At 34.1% G+C, this 17858-nt stretch overlaps 1 protein-coding gene across 7 annotated transcripts in view; it reads left to right on the forward strand.

Moving 5' to 3' along the window:
- The window catches only part of LOC128240241 (rho guanine nucleotide exchange factor 28-like), a 115922-nt gene that overhangs the window by 14565 nt on the left and 83499 nt on the right, over nucleotides 1–17858 (forward strand). For all 7 annotated transcript variants that reach the window (XM_052956775.1, XM_052956779.1, XM_052956777.1 and 4 more), the window contains exons 4-7: nucleotides 3432–3734; nucleotides 4779–4965; nucleotides 13538–13662; nucleotides 14640–14747. In XM_052956775.1, the coding sequence (XP_052812735.1) occupies nucleotides 3432–3734; nucleotides 4779–4965; nucleotides 13538–13662; nucleotides 14640–14747 (723 nt within the window). The remainder of the gene's footprint in view (nucleotides 1–3431; nucleotides 3735–4778; nucleotides 4966–13537; nucleotides 13663–14639; nucleotides 14748–17858) is intronic.

Genomic DNA, 17858 nt, shown 5'->3' on the forward strand with positions numbered 1-17858 from the left:
ACATTTACGGTATACTCGGCTTATGCATTATTTCCCAACAGTAAAACATATTTCACTGACTCAAGTTTTTGTGTGACATTTTCATTTAATTACCAATGTTCTTGTGAATGAAGTATTTCGAAAGTTTAATGAGTTTAATCAATTTAAATACACTCATTTAAAATGTTTTCTTTTTGTTAAGATATTGTTATAAAAAACATTATGTGTGTGACTCATTGTAAATCTCTTGGAAACTTTGTAAATTTCCATGATAGATGATTGCAAGGCACAATAAATAGAATTCTGAGAACTGTCAAGTATATTATGTGAAGACTATGATATATTAAAGCATAAGTTTTTATACTTCTGAAATTGAATGCATTTCTATTATAATGATTATGAAATTTCCTTTAAAGCTTATTAAAGATGCAATTCTAACTCCCAATATGTCATACCACAATTAATACCTTTTTTTTAATTACCAAGAAGGATGAATAAATATTGAAAACAATAGTTCTTATGGACGACACCGTGTTGAATTTGAAAGAAAGGTGTAGAAAATAAAATATTTTTACCTCATGAGACAATAGTTTTAGCACTCACCAGTCATTTAATAATTTTGCTTATTCAGCTGTTAAATACATGGTTAAGATATTGATAACAGATATCAATATTTTGCATAGGTGGATTATTCAGTAAGTTGTTAAAGGTTTGTCACTCAAAATTTGTGTTTGTTATAAATGTGTATGTATTGGTTTTAAATAGGAGTGTCACTTAAAGGATTGTGTATGATTGTTTTAATTAAAAAATTCTCAGTTTAATCAGACTTCAAATGATTGTCACCAGGAAATGTTTGAATCTATTCAAGTGTTTGGCATTATTTATTATCAGTTTCTTTCCTCAACATATTGTTAAAGGGACTATACACCAGATGATACAGTTGCAAGAAAAATTGTCAAAAACTTACCTAAAATTGATACCTTTGTGTGCAACAAATTGAATCTTACCCATGATGGTGTGTGTATCAGACTCTGTATCCGATGCTCTTCAGGGTTCGATCCTTACTCAGACCCAGGGCTTCTAAAACTTTGGAACCTCAATCGGTCCGGACCCGGCGACAACCCCCCCCCTCAAAAAAAGAAAGACCTGTTCAATAGTCCGATTTTATAAAAATGTCATACATTTTCGCGACGTCTCTTCTGTCAATATTTTTTTGCGATATGGCAGTTTGTAAGAGGGCTCTAGAGCCAGCATAGCCAATTCGGATAGTCATTGATACAAGTTTAATTCAAATGAGATTCTTATCGAGTTCTGCGGCGTTTCTAACAAGAAAGACTGCGATCGTAATTAACTGTGGCTGTCGGGAGGCGGTCAGACGACAAAAAGTGAAACAGTATTATGATTTATTTGCTTAATGCTTCTTTAGTGGGTCAACATTCAACTGATAATCTTGAATAATAGTATATATCTAGATTTAAAATCGGGGCATCATGCTTAAAGTGTGATATCGACAAAGATTTTTTCATTACTGCGAATAAGTAAGCGGCAGACTCAGCTGTCAGACTATAGTAGTTAATCAAGCGTATCACTGTTGATATCATATATCCCCAACATACAAAATACCGGTGGTTACCTAGTACCGGTGTAATCCGAAAAGTCCGAATATCTAGGTCATGAAGAGCACTTCCGGTATTCTTTGTTTACAATATCTCTTTGTATATCTCAAAATGAAACTTTCAATAAATATTTAGTTCCTAAGGGTGAAAAACACATTTATTATATCAAAATTCATTGGAAACATATTTTTTGAACTTTTTCTTTTCATATCTGTTACAATGAATGAATAAATTTTGAATAATTCTCAAACAAATTTTGACAGTTGGCATCCATCTTGTTGATTACGTCATCTCTGAGCATGTGCTTTTTGGGAGCACTGCTACTAGACTAAACTTCTGACTTTTTAATGTTGAATAAAGATGCCAATATTGAACTCCAGAAATGGTGGTGGGATCCTTTGATAGGGCTAAAATAACAATAATTTTGGTAAAAATGGGGAAAATATAAGCATAATTTATTTATTGTTAACTTTTTTTCCATACTTATTTATATAACTAACTTGTCTACATTCTCATGAATGGCACTGTATTGCTATATTTAATAAATGTAAAGAGGTCTATGCTCCTCCTCCAAAAAAAAATTGTTTTTTTTTGGCAATATTTTGTTTAATATGCACTTTATTTCTGCAATGTAAATTATAATTCTATACCCAGACCTGCCAACATTGCTGACATAATAATTTTAGCTTACTAACTGGAAGTTTAATGCAGTAGCTACATTTCCCATGATTCCACCGGAATTTGGTAACTAAAAAATCCAAGATGGCGGCCACGGTCGGTAAACAAAAGGCGACAAGAAATCAATAATTGTGTTCTCTGGTATACGAAACTTATTGTTACTGATGGCAAAATGATTTCTCTTAAATATGAGTGAAATTTAAAGAAGCTTGCATGTAACCTGGCCAAAATTCCATTGGATAGTTGCTCAATACACCGGTAATTGGTACATCCAGGATATATTATTACGTTAATTAATTCGGTATTTTTATGCTTTTACAGATTAACAATGACATGCATTTATCTTTAAAGCCGTTTTTAACCAGCAATGGTTCTTTATAACAATTTAACAAACGGATATCATGTAATGATCGACGACGAAATAGCATATTGCCATGTGAAAATATGGACCGATTTTAACACTTAATCAGGAAAGCTGCAAGCAGATAATTAACACATAGTTTGTTTAATTGTGTCTTCTGCTTATACCAAAACACGTGATTGGACCGATTGCAAGCGTCTGCTAACTAACAGATAGGCTATAGAGTGATCAGCGTAGCGGAAAAGGAAGCTGGTCGCATGGGTCTCATGGTAACCAAGACACTTTTATGACCTATTGGATGTAGATTTGAATGTGTGAATGACCCATGAATGTTTGTGTATTACAATTTCTTCATCTTTTACTGACTTAGTTGTTTTGGACCGAAATTACAAAAAAAATTAGAAAATTTCGGACCAATTTTTTTTACACTTTTTGAAACTGAAATCGGTCTGGCTTGGTCAAAATTGGTCCAGACCGGCAAATTGCCGGTTTTTAGAAGCCCTGCTTAGACCTGTCTGTTCATGAAAGTACTGGGGCAGTATTCAATAAGCATCTTAGTAACAATTTTCAACTTAGTGAAAAATTGACTTTTTTTCAAATATGAATTTGAAAACAACTTTTCCCAACAAGTGTTTTAACCCATAACACATGAAACCGTTTTTACCTTTCAGGTCACATTGCAGAGTAAGAATCGGTACTAGTGACCTGCGTACGCATACAATAGTTGATAGTCAAAATAACTTTTCCCTTTGTAACAAGTGTTACCCATAACACATGGAACTGTTTCTACCTTTCAGGTCATAGTGAAGAAGAGGACGTTTTAGTGTCTGTTGTAGACTTCCAGGGACCTCAAGTGTCTGCCCCTCTTCTTGCGCGAGGCCATATAACATTCCGGACGGACTCCACCTTCCATTTAGCGGAGTTCTTACGAGACAGTGTGTTCCATATAGACTCGCTTGCAGACCTTGAACTAATCAAGGGAGATAATTTCAATATTGCCAATGAGGAGTTATCTACTCTTGATGTGCGATTAAGTCGTGCATTAACGTATTTAGGTTTTCCGGAATGGTGGTCACTATTGGGAAATGAATCAAATTCAGGTGATTAATTTCTAAGGACACTTTTTATTATCTTATTAACAGGAATAATTAACTATACTCTATTTGGAATGGAGTCAGTCAATGAAAATTTGATCAAAATAAGCGAATGATCAGTTATATACTTAGTTTGGATTTTTACATTGCATTGTAGTATTACGCATGCATTCGAAGTGCATTATAATGAAAACTGCAACAAGCCCAAATTGTCTTACAGTATATATGGCATTTTTGTGAAATATTGTGAAATATGACATCATAGTTTTCTGTTACTGCAAATGGAATGGTGGAAATGAAGTGACATTTTTTCAATTAATTAAGAAATATTACACACCACTGAGTGTCATATGACATTTAAAGGACCGGCCAGTCAACCCACAAAGGTGTATATGGACCGAGGCGCCAGCCGAGGTCCATTCACCTTCGGGGTTGACTGGCCTGTCCTTATAATGCGATATTGCCGGAAGTGGTGTGTTATATTTCTTATATTATACCGAACACTTTTTTACCATTTAATAAATTTAAAGTGCCTTTGATGTGTTTTATTTAACAAATCTAATAATGTTTCCTTGCGAAAACAAATTTGTTGTGCAAATTAAAAGCATCACTCACCAGTTTTATGTCGTCAGCGGTACATACTGTAGGACGTCAGCGGTCCATATTATTTTTTGGCGTAGTCCGGACCGGCTAAAACATGATATGGCCCGCTGACGTCAAGAAAACTGGATTTTTATTAAAATACATTGAAATACGGACCGATCAACTTTATATACACAAAGAAGGGACACATTTATGTAAGGTATAATATAAGGTTATAGGTACATTCAGGGTTATTTACAGTATTTATTGTTTTAAAAAATATTTCACATGATTTTTAAAACCAACAATTTGAAAAATGAACCGCAAGAAATAAAACCCGGAACTTTATCCCTTTTATTTTTGGCCGTTCTCTCCTTTGATTTCCTTCAGTAAATTAACATGACTCTGAAAGGTATTTTGATTGATTTGTAATGAATAAATATACGACATGTTGATTATTCTTTTCAGAATCCCCAGCACCCAGGGAATCATTGTTGCACTTCTCAGCGAGGCTGGGACTGGTCAAGGTCACTGGGTTTTTCCTGCGTAAGACTGGCAGTGAGGCGTGTCTAAAACTCCCGAATAGTCGCGGTCACCTGCCAAGGGACGTTGCTCTAGACCACGGCTTCAACGGTCTTGCAGAATTGTTATCAGAGTGAGTCTTATTAATAAGAATAGCGCTTACTCAGTGTTGTTCAGCTTCAGGACTGTTACATCGTCTGTATGTCGTCTATATATCACCCTTTTAGCGAAATTAAAATAATATTGTGTTTTTTATCCGTACTCGAGTAGTAATTTAGTACTCCTGAAGTCATTGCCATGCCTACCAATTATATATATTGATCAGTTATGAGTTGGTTAGGGTTAGGTTAATGAAGTGTTGCATGTTGCTGCTGCCTAATAATAGTCAGTGTGCCATTTTAGCCATCTACTGGATGTACACTCAACCCATTTTTATGTTACCCAGTTAAATGGTGGTGAATTGAATGTGTCGTCTGCTTTTGATCATGAATGACACCCATAAAGTCACTACACAGGGATGTGGTTGACCTGGCAGCTGAAGGGCGGAAACCATTGCAGTAATGGGTTCTTGGGGCGCTTCAAACCCGCAATAGGGATCTTAGGGGGTGAAACATCTTGGGGCAGATGGTTTGCAATGATCATCGCTATTGATTTGTGGATGTCTTTGACTTAGGATTATGGATATTAATGAAGTAAAGAAAAAATATTACAGGAGAAATTTCATGGAGTCATGTCAATATTTGTCGTCAAACGGGCAGCCGACACCAAGACATGCATTTTCCGAGTACTCCATTACTTGATTGGAAGATTATCCCAGTACTCCAGTACTGATTTAAATTCTTTTTGCCATCCCTTATGATTAGCCTCGCCTATGCCTGCTTCTGGATGTTATTTAGACTTTACCATAACAATTTTGAGGTATTTTAAAGCTGTCAATTAACAGGTTTGTTTTAGGTAAGGTTCATGCTGAGTGTAACGTAGACACCAATTATGTCAAGATCTACGACACGCAATAGTACAAAAATATAATACGTAGGTGATATGTGATATACTACCGCAGTGCCAGGGTATCAAAATAGCAGAATTAGTATGGCATTTCTTAGAAAAGCCACATTGAACAATAAATGAATGATAACATTTCATTCTGTTATGCTGGTGTGAATTGGAACAAACGGTAATGTCAAAGTATCATTTGTAAAGTATTTCATTTTTTCTACGAGCTTGCTGATAAATATGGTATTGTTATATTAAACCATACTGGATTTTTTCTTTTGATTTTTTCAAAGTTGAGATTATTTTTATCTTTTTTCTCAGAATTGTTGACAGTGGGAGTGTTGTATGAATGGAAGTAATTTTTAATTCATTCTAAATTCATATTTCTTGGAAAACCTATGAAAATTTAACACTGATTATTTTTAGACTTTGCTGAATTTACAATTTATGATATTATAGATATATTCAGCAAATACGATCCTTTCAGAAAGCAAATTACTCCTGAAGTTCGATAAGAATGTTTTTACTTCCCAGAAGGTGGGCATATACAAATCGCAGAGTCCAACCTTCTGTCCCTTCATTCGTCTGTGTGTCTGGCTCAATTTCTCGTTTCTGGACTGTAAACTTGTATGGACATATTTTAATATAACTTGCCTCATGTGTTTGACATAACCTGTGTTCCTACCTTTAATGTCAAGGTCACACTTACTGTTTATTTAGAGTAAAGGAGGTCATGTGCAGGCTGTAACTTTCTCTTGTATGGACAGATTTTAAAAGAGTTTGACATACCAAGAAGACATGTCGCATGCATGACCTTTGTCCCTACCCTTAAGGTCAAGGTCACACTTAATGTTTATTATGCCCCGCTGAATCGAAGATTTCGGGAGGAGGATATTGTTTTGGCGTTGTCCGTCCGTCCTTCTGTCCGTCCTTCCGTCCGTCCGGTACCATATCTTGGTAGGCATTGATCAGAAAATGTTTAAACTTGGTCAGAATGTTTCCCTTGATCAAATCTCGACCACAGTGGGTCACTTGGGGTCAAAAACTAGGTCACTAGGTCAAATGTTTGAAAAATCTTTGGAACATACTAGAGGCATTATACATGGTTAAATATTCATTAAACTTAATCAGAATGCCTCTATGAAATATTGGAATAGTTTGAAACTAGTAGGTCATGTGGGGTCAAAAATGAGGTCACTGGGTCAAATCTTAAAAAAAACCTTGTGGACACTCTAGAGGCTATAATTTTTGCAATATATCTGGACCAATCTTCATGAAACTTGATCAGAATGTTTACCTTGATGAAATCTTAGATTAGTTTGGAGTGGAGTCATAAACTAGGTTTTTTGGTCAATTCTAAATGTTACATTATATACAATATTTTTTTTTATATCAAACAGTTGCAATCAAACTCAAACTCGTATATATATATATATATATATATATATATATATATATATATATATATATATATATATATATATATATATATATATTTCATCAACAATTGATTTCCATTCCTTGACTTAGCCCAATCAGGCTGGGGATATCAATTCAACGAATTTGCTTGTTTACTATGGAATACTGCATAATTATAAGGACATAAGAGTATAGGTGGTTGTGTTAGGTCCAGGCTTTAACTTTATTACGTATGGACGGACTTTAAAATAACTTGATATATGTGTAAAACATATCAAGACGACGTGTCGCATGCAAGACCTGTGTCCCTACCTCTTAGTCAAAGGTCATACTCCCTGTCTTTTGACAATGGAATATAAGGAATATATATATAAGGAATATAAGGACATAGAGTATACATATTACATATTGCAGTGACCATGCATGGGTCTCATGTGAGGTTTCAAGGCATCAATGACAGGAAATCAGTGTTATTATATATTGCATTCGTTTATAAACATTCCCTTCTTTATCCACACATTTCATTGATATTTCTTTTCCGTTTCTAAATGACATTTGAATCACACTTGAGTACCACTTCGGGGGCATTTATCACTTACAGTGACAGCTCTTGTTTTTTTTTTTTACTGAAATTGGGATTGAAATTGTCCCAATTCACAATCCAAAAATAAATAACTTTATACAAAAACTTGGTCTCAAAATTATCTTCTTCTTTTCCCAAGTCTTAACAAGTCAGCTTGTACAGATAAGATTAAAATATTATCTTAGATTACTTCAGTCTTAGGTCTTAAAGAGGCGTTTGCTTTCTTTCTGTGTTGAAATATACCATGATAATTCGCAATTTTTTAGCCATTTTGTCGCCATTTTCACAATTCCCTGATGTGCCCTGGCCAGATCGCAAAAACATGCAAAAAAAACCCATGTCTGGATAATATTTATATTTCGAATTGGCAACTTGTCTGAGTGGGTATATAAATTGCTTTGTTTGTTTGTCGAAGATATGCACAGATCCTGATAATATCTTGTGTTCAATGATAAAAGTTGCAGCTGGATGATTAGAAAAACAGGGAAGACATTGATTATTGAGGCCCTCCTGATATAACAGTAGAAAACACCTAGATAGTTAAGCCTATTTTAGGTGACATTTGTTTGATCAGATGTTCCAAAAATAACTGTATTCATTTTTGGGGTCCCTGGAGTAGGCAAAAACATTGAATTTTTGTGGCATTTGTTTTGAGATTATAAGTATCTTCCATGGCCGAGAGTGTAAGATAGATTTATTTCGAACCGAGTGTAGGGTGTTTTGCGGAATCGAGGTTTACCGAGTTTCCGCAAAACACCCTGCGCGAGGGTCGGGATAAACCTATCTTACACCAGCGGCTATGATGGTAGATGCTTTTTCTCCCACCTCAGTTAAACAAAATTAAGTAGAAATGTATTTTTTGCTTGAACTCTTTTGTGCTTAGTGAAAATAATTGCGTATGGATATGCGATAGCACGTGGTTGTCATGGATATGCGCGCAGTGATCCAGTTAATGTTAATAGTCAAATCGGTCTTTTTAAATAGTTTCAATGAGAATGAAGCATTATTTCTTGAAACTGTTTTATGGTGACATTTGAAGCGAGAAATAATTAATTAGCGTTCGAAATGTTACCATAAGACAAGATTTCCATGATGGTACTGATGACAGTCTTCAACAAGGGAGGTAATTACAATGTGGTGACCATTAAAAAGGAGTTCCATACGGGCATTTTATCTTCGCCCTCATTTCTCAGTGATAAGAAATGATTTGGACCACTCAGACTTTTTCAGTGGGTTTGAAGGTCAGGGTCAATGTTAAAGAGTACTTAAGATTCTCTTTTAGGTAATTAACTTACCTGCAAAATTTAATTTTATATTTCCTGACCAAAGTAATGCTTTAAAATGCATTTAAAAAACAACAATTTTTCCATATTGTAATTGCAGAATATATTTTAAGCAGAACACATTTTAGCAGTCGAATAAAATTTAGGAAAATTGTTGAATTTAGGGAAAAGATACTATTTCAACAATGCTTGTGTTGTACGGCCCTGCCTGAGGAGCTTTTCCTGATGTTGGTAAAATATCAACCAGTTTGTTGGTCAGGAATAATTCCTTACTGCAAACCCACTGAAAACATTTAAGTAGGTGCCACTGAAAAGAAGCAATATTTATGATGGCCTTAAAACGTACCATAAATCAGGGTGTTGTTAGTCTTGATAGGAAGGATGATTTCCTGAAGTGGTGGGAGGAAAAGTGTTTGTAGTTTGATAAAACTTCTTTGATTGATCTAAATGTTTATCAGTTCCTTCTGTTTAACGATGTTTTTATTTGAACAGTAAGCCATACCAATTATGTCTGTAGAGCTTTCCCCTATTTCTGGATTACATCTAGCAGATTTTACAAGATGTTATATCTTCTATAAACACTCAAGGTTGTCTTAAAAATCCATTCTCCTTGAGAATGATAAGGCTTTTGGGGCACAAGCTGGAATTCTTATATATAGCAGATTGGATTTTAAAAAGATCACCAGCCCTGCTTTGAAAAATATTCAGAAATTGGACCAAATTATAATTGCTTGGCCCATATTCACTAACGTCTTTGCATATAATCTCAGTTTGAGTCTCAGACTAATTGAAAGTCTCAGTTTGCGTGTCAGACTTAGTGAAAGTCCCAGTTTGAGTTTTTAGACTCTGCAAAAGTCTCTGTTTGAGTGTCAAACTCAGTGAAAGTCCCAGTTTGAGTTTTTAGACTCTGCAAAAGTCTCTGTTTGAGTGTCAAACTCAGTGAAAGTCCCAGTTTGAGTCTTAAGGCTCTACGAAAGTCTCAGTTTGAGTATCAGACTCAGGGAAAATCCCAGTTTGAGTCTTTAGCCTAATGAAAGTCTCTGTTTGAGTCTCAGAATCAGTGAAAGTCTCAATTTGAGTCTCAGACTCAGTTAAAGTCTCAGTTTGTGTCTCAGACTCAGGGAAATTCTCAGTTTGAGTAGAGCAAATTTTGTAGAAATGCTATTATTGGAGCGAAGATGGTAAAATTGGTGTATCTTTTACAAATGATATGTTCTACAATCAGGCACAAATATTTTTGTCAAAATAAGTTATAGCTATTTTAAAACATTGAATCATTCATTTTTTTTGTGCCTGAATCTGTAACATTAGTCACTTCCAAGCTGCGGCGATGGAAATTCCCACAAGGCAACAAGCCCTGGGCCCAAATACCTTGTGCTAATTTCCATGGCTGCAGCTCGGAAGTGTTGATGCTGGTACAATCATACATGCACTTGATATAAAATGTTTCAATAATTGTGCAATCGTCACTTCTCTTGTGATGTTCGCAGATTTCTACATCTGATACAACTTGAAAGCCCAAGAACAAACAGTTTCATAATAGTCTTGTCAGGCTAGACTTAACACAATGATGGGGCTGTTTGTGTTCTGTAGAAGGCTCAGTGGCTTGATATCTATCCCAGACATCTTGGATTCTGCCAGGGTCTAATTTGTGGAGACTGACTGAAAAGTCTTATATGTTTCATGATTAATTTTAATTTCATTGTAACTTATCACACATTTAGAAAGTTTAATGATTGTGAGAATTAATAATAAACTTGTCAGATACATTTTTACCAGTCTTTAACCTATTATGATGAAAGTTAATCTATTCATTCAGCTCTCCTACTCTTTCTCCTTTTTTGAAAAGGCCTCCTATTTTTTTCCAACTTATTGATAAAACATCTGAATATTCCTACTTTTTTTGTGAAAAACGATGATTTTTAAATCAGTTTCATCTATCATTGTTTATTTTGTTCACTGATTACCTCGTGAGTTCAAAGTGGTGCGTATAAGTCAATTGAAACATTGCTGACTTGGGATGGCCTCATGGCTATAAACTTGACAACAACTTGAAACTGTTGATAAGGGTTTAGTTTTATCACAGCTTTGATGAAATAGGTAGAAGACATTAAAATGATGTTTTTTTTAAGTAGGGAATTGAAGTAAAATGATGTCATAACTCACTTTCTGTTGAAAAAAAAACCCTCCCATTTTCTCCTAACATTTTGTCATCAAAGCTCTTATTTTACGCTTTCTTTTTTGTTGGACACTGGTTGAGAGCTTATTCTTGGACCAAGATTGCTTGAGGTCATACGCTTTGTGATTTTGACCTTTTGAATAAATTTATTTTTATTTTTGCTTAACTTATTTTATGTAAAATATAAACAACATAACCAGATTGTTACCAGTCTGTAACTATGGCACCGAAAAAGATTTGGTAATTTTATATTGAGGATGGATATTTTTAATTTTGCTGAACTTATTTATCTGTAAAATATGAACAACATAACCAGTGTGTTACCAGTCTGTAACCATGGCCACCGGTAGTGTGGTACAATGGTAATTTTATATTGAGGATGGACCTCTCAGTATATATTTACTATAATAATAAAATGTACGTATTTATGACATATCTTGCAAGAATGATTTTACAACTTGTAACCAATAAGGCCGCTACATTCAGTGGGACAATGATTTTTCATGGAGCAAAGTTGTTGTAGATTTGACCTTGACTTTATATTTTCTATAACCCTTTACTTCATGTAAACCTAAGCCATTTCAGGCTGCCAGTGTATGGCTTATCAGTTCATATCAGTACCCCTACTTCATAGGAGATAATTGATATTATTGTAATTTTAACCCTCATGTATTACAAACCTATTTTCTTAGTATTTCTTTTGGTTAAATCAATAAGTCATTAATGTAAAGTTTATAGAGAATTAAATTTCCAATCCAGTCATATAAATTTTATTTTGTTATCTAAATTATTTACGCATGATATTCATAAATAAACAGAAAAATATGTCAAATTTGATGAAAATTAATTTTTATTACACTTTTGTTTATCAAACATAACACAAAATATTATATAAACAACATATTTTTATAATTCATTTAATGCAACCTGAATTGAAACAAAGATGGACAGAATTAAAATATAATTCATAACAAAGAAGAACGGTATATTTATATATATGAAACAGAAGAAAAAAAAAGTTGATCGACCGTCACAGTACGTATAACTTTCGGTTATTAAACAATACAATGAACCAATAAAGTTATTATTCAACTACTAAATGAGGCCTGCATGTTGTTGTTTTCTAAATTTATATCGTTTATTGCATGTCCAGGTATTGTCATTTGGGTTTGATTTTAAAAATCCTCATTTCTCGTATCCTTGTGTGCGTGATGCCGAGGTCCGAATTCGCCATCTCGACGACGTACTCAAACTAATTTTAATCGAAGCCAGAATGTTCCGATTCGTCAGACAAACACTGAAATATAAATGACATTATTCAGGAATGTTGATTTAAACTGAAGTTAACAAGGGCAGAAATTAGCTCTACATTGCATTCTTGTGTATTCGAAAACACGTGTTTAAACAGCTGATCGATGTTAAATTGGGTCATGTCAAAGTTTAACAATAGGGATAGTCATTATTTTATAACACATTTGTACTTACTTTCAATTTGTAGAAGCAGATGCGCATTTTTATGACCGGATTAGCGAAACAGAAGTGACACATATGTCCCATATAATGATTTATGGCCTTTGTTTATACAAGCCAGATGATTTTTTGTTTATCCAACATGACCGACATTTTGACACGTTTTCGAACCATGACCTGTGACGTCAGGCGCGTGATCAATAAAATATAGTTGTATTATTGGTAGTTAATTATAACTTGCAGTATTGTGTAAATTTCCACGAGGAAAACGAGAAAGGAATGCCCACAAACCTGCGCAGTCAACGTTTTACGCATCTTTGATACCAGTGACCTTATTTCGCGATTTTCCGAAATTCTTTAAATAGTAACATAGTGTTTTTTTTAGTGCATTGTATTTATCAATGTTTATACTTCATGAATATGAATTTATAGCGAATAAACAAGCATCAGGTATGAAAATAAATGCCCCTACATTACGAATACGTAGGATTACGTATCTATGAAGCTATGGATAAAACGTTAAGATCCGTATGTATGAAGCTATGGATAGATAAGTAAAATTGCGTATCTATGAAGTAAAGGGATAAATAAACCACATAACTAATAAATAGTGTGTTTTTTTTTAAGGTATATTTTAACCAGCCTGTAACCAATAGGGCGGTGAATTCAGCGGGACAAAGGTTGTTTCTGGATGTTGTTGTTGCTGAGAAGATTTGTCCTTCACTTCGTATTTTTTTTTAAAAAAAAACCACAATACTAATGAATTGTTATTTTTCAGGTATAATTTAACCAGCCTGTTACCAATAGGGCGGTGGATTCAGCGTGAGGAGGGACGCTTCCAAACCCAGGACACGGGAGATGTGACCTTGACTGCTGATCTGCAAAATCATCATAAAACCTTAGGTATGAATACCTTCAAATCAAATCTTCTAAGGGGTTATGTTTATCGCCAAAAAACAGCCAATTGAATTAAAACCAACCTGTACATGTATGGAAGCTTTGCAGGGTAATGAGCCCGCCTCTTCAGGAGTTATATCCACCTGATACGTTAAAGAATATGCGAAAAATCACGGACAGCCACAAACAGTTTTTCTTTAATGTGTAAAGTCCATTAAGTGTTCAGACCAGAGATGATACATTTGATTTGAAATTCACTTGATGAGTCTTTGGCCGAGCAAAAGCCACGATCATTTAATGCTCTAAAATATTGAAATGCAGTCATTCGCAAACAGTTGTATTGTTTGGTAGCTGGAGTATAAGCTTATCTGTTTGGTTGTCTGGTTTAAGAGCAGTGGTTAGTGGACTCACATCTCATCTATGCAACCAGGATTCAATTCCCAGCCTGGGTGCATGTGAGTTTGGTAAGTGCTCACCAAGCCGGACTTGAAAGTGGGTTGCCTCCAGGAACTTTTCCCCACAACACAAGCCCACTCTCGCGTAAAATTGTGCCAACAAGAGTGATAAATATAATGTTGTAATAACTTGTTTCACAATCGTTATAATGTAAATAAGTTTAAACTAAGCTTGTCTGTTTTTTAAAAAAGAATAAAAGGAGAAGGTGTCTTTGGTATTTTCATGGCACAGCAGAGCAGGTCTCTTCATTAAGGATTGTCATGGTAGAGTTATACAAACAGGGTACGCATTAATTGAAAATATGTTAAGTTTTCATTTATTATAATTTCTATTCACTTGCAGTGTAAACATTTTACTAATGTCAATAATGTAATGGATTGCCTATCATTTTGGCCAAAGAATTGAGTTATGCCACGAGATGGACTGAGAAAAGTAGGCCAACTGTTGGCGTCCATTTGTGGTTCTCCAGTAGACATTTGTTGTATTGTCTTCTCCTTCCATGCACACATTTTCCATGTATATTTCAGAAGAGGATATAACTGTGCTACAGTGTGTCAAGCAGCAGTTGGAGTCAGAAGATATAGATGTGTCTCGGAACTGGCAGACAGACTGGCCCCACCAAAACACACAGACTGGTATACGAAACAGTGGTTTTACTTCATTTTGTAATTTATTACACTGCACCAAAAATGGGTGGGTGGGGGGTGTTGGTGCGTACGATTCGCCCCTGTCCATTCCTGAATCTGTAATTTCTATGCAACTCATGTTGCTCAAAAATCCAAACCTTTATCACCTAGAGTCAGGAAACCTTAGGTCAATGTTAATGGGATGATTTAGTTGTGCTTCTTTGATTCGTTTCCCGCTGCTTTTAGTAAATATTTTCTGGAATTGTGTCACTCAAAACTTCCAAATTATATTACCTGGAGTCATGAAACCTTAGGGGAATGTTAATATGGTGATGAAGTTTTGCATGTTGGGGTTTGTTTCTCGAGGTATTTAGTAAAGCCAGAATTATGGCTCTTGAATTTCTGGACTTGTGTCGATTTAAAACTTAAAACCATTTCACCAAAAGTCCACAAACTTTGGTGGAATATTATTTAGGTGATGAAGTTGTGCTTCTGGGATTTTGTTCCCAACTGCTCTTAGTTTGTCAAACTCAAAATTTTGATGCACATAAATGGAGATTGGAGAAAATAATGGCCTTTGCTTTGATGACAAGCACGGCATAAAGAGGCATCTGTGTCCTATGGACACATTTGTAGTTTTAACTATAAAAATATATATGTTATAACAATCTGCCGTTGATTTACTTCAGTTTATCATATCTTTTTCCTACAAAAACTTTCCACAGCAAAGCACACACACTGGTATGCAAAAAAATAAAATTGTTATTATCTATAAATTTGTTTTCCCAATAATAATTTTCCACAGTCAAAAACACACAGACTGGTATATGAAAAAATAGTTAATCAACTATTAATTTGTAATTAGGTTTACCTATAATAATTGGCAACATCAAAACACATAGACTGGTATTTTGATTCTGTGCATATTGTTGTATGTTATCCTGCAGTATGATGCCAGAGAAATCATTGATTGTGATCATAAAATGTTTCATATGCTTCAGTTTGTGGTTTGTTTATCTGCATTATGTATGAGAAATCTTGTGCGTAAACTACTATTGATGAAAACCATTATTGGTAAAAATCTTATTACAATAACAAATGATAGGCTTCAGAAATTCCTGCAAATACAGTAAGTTCAGAAATAATACCCGAAGCTTTCATAACTGTGCACAGTACTACTTTATTATCTTGCGTAAGAAAGCGTCATCAGACGTAAAACAAAATATTTTAAGATAAAGTAATTCGGTCTGAATTTATTGTATTATCAAAGAAATAGATTAAAAGTTTTACTTGCAAATTTAAATGTCTTTGGTCTTCAATCTTAGGATTTCGAAATATATCTCATCTTAATACAGGAACACTGATTAAAAAAAATTACTCAGAAATATTGATTCTTAACAGTTACTCACAAAACACTGATTCCAAAAAGTTACTCAGGGAGAGCAATTCAAAAAGAATACTCACAAATACTGATTCTAAAGAGTAACCTTGGGATACTGATTCAAATAAGTGACTTAATACGGATACTGATTCGAAAAAGTGACTCAGGGTTACCAATTCGAAAAAGTGACTCAGGGATACCAATTCGAAAAAGTGACTCAGGGATACCAATTCGAAAAAGTGACTCAGGGATACCAATTCGAAAAAGTGATACAGGTATACTGATTTAAAAAAGTGTTTGCCTGCAGTATTATGCCAGAGAAATCATTGATTGTGATCATAAAATGTTTCATATGCTTAAGTTTGTGGTTTGTTTATCTGTATTATGCATGAGAAATCTTAAGTGTATACTGCTATTGATGAAAACCATTATTGGTAAAACACTTTTTACAATAACTAATGATAGGTTTCTAGAAATTCCTGCAAAAAAATAAGTTCAGACTGGATACCTGAAGCTATCTTGACTTGGCGCAGTACTATATCACCTACAAACGTACATCAAAATGTTTTTTTTAAGATAAATGAAATTCAAACTTATGTAATTTTATTATCAAAAAATAAATCAAAAGTTTTACTTGCAAATTTAAATAAACTGTATTTTGTCCTCAGTCTTAGAATTTCAAAATATATCTAATTACAATTAAGGAACCCTGATTAAAAAGCAACAACTGAATCCTTGGAAGTACAAAACTTCCAATTTATTTTAGAAAACTTCCATAAGGGAATCTGGTGAAATGGCCATTTTTTTAATAAGTCTTGAAGTAAAATGAATTCTTAAAATACCATTTTGTGAAATTTGCAAGTAATAATTACAAATAAATTATTTCATATTTTAAGTATCTTGTTCGACATTATTGTAAAATTCTTTTCAAGAGGCCTGAACTTCAATATTTCAGAGGATAACCTCCAATATTGGTATCAAGGAAGTTCATACTTTCAGTTTCACATTCTTAATGGAAGCCTGAAACTTTCATGACTGTGCACAGTACTGCTTCATTAAAACTCTTATGCTATCTCTTCAACACATCTACAAAAAAAATAATTAAGATAAAGAAATTTGGTCTGATGTAATTGTTTTTATAACAAGATTAATTAAAAGTTTTACTTGCAAATTCAATGTATTTAATCTTAGCTCATTACAACTCAGGAACACAGATTCAAAAAGTTACTCAGGGATACTTATTGAAAAAAATGAATCAGGAATACTGATTCGAAAATCAACTCAGGGATACTGATTTGAAATGTGACTCAGGGATTCTGATTCGGAAAAGTGACTCATGGTAAGATAGAGTTACCATGCTTGTCTAAAGTTTCAATGCGATATTGATTCGAAAAAGTAATTTATGGATACTGATACGAAAAAGTGACTCAGGGATTCTGATTCGGAAAAGTGACTCATGGTAAGATAGAGTTACCATGCTTGTCTAAAGTTTCAATGCGATATTGATTCGAAAAAGTAATTTATGGATACTGATACGAAAAAGTGACTCAGGGATTCTGATTCGGAAAAGTGACTCATGGTAAGATAGAGTTACCATGCTTGTCTAAAGTTTCAATGCGATATTGATTCGAAAATGTAATTTATGGATACTGATACGAAAAAGTGACTCAGGGATTCTGATTCGGAAAAGTGACTCATGGTAAGATAGAGTTACCATGCTTGTCTAAAGTTTCAATGCG

The sequence above is a fragment of the Mya arenaria genome, chromosome 7 (assembly GCF_026914265.1).
Source record: "Mya arenaria isolate MELC-2E11 chromosome 7, ASM2691426v1".
In the NCBI taxonomy this organism is placed as follows: domain Eukaryota; kingdom Metazoa; phylum Mollusca; class Bivalvia; order Myida; family Myidae; genus Mya; species Mya arenaria.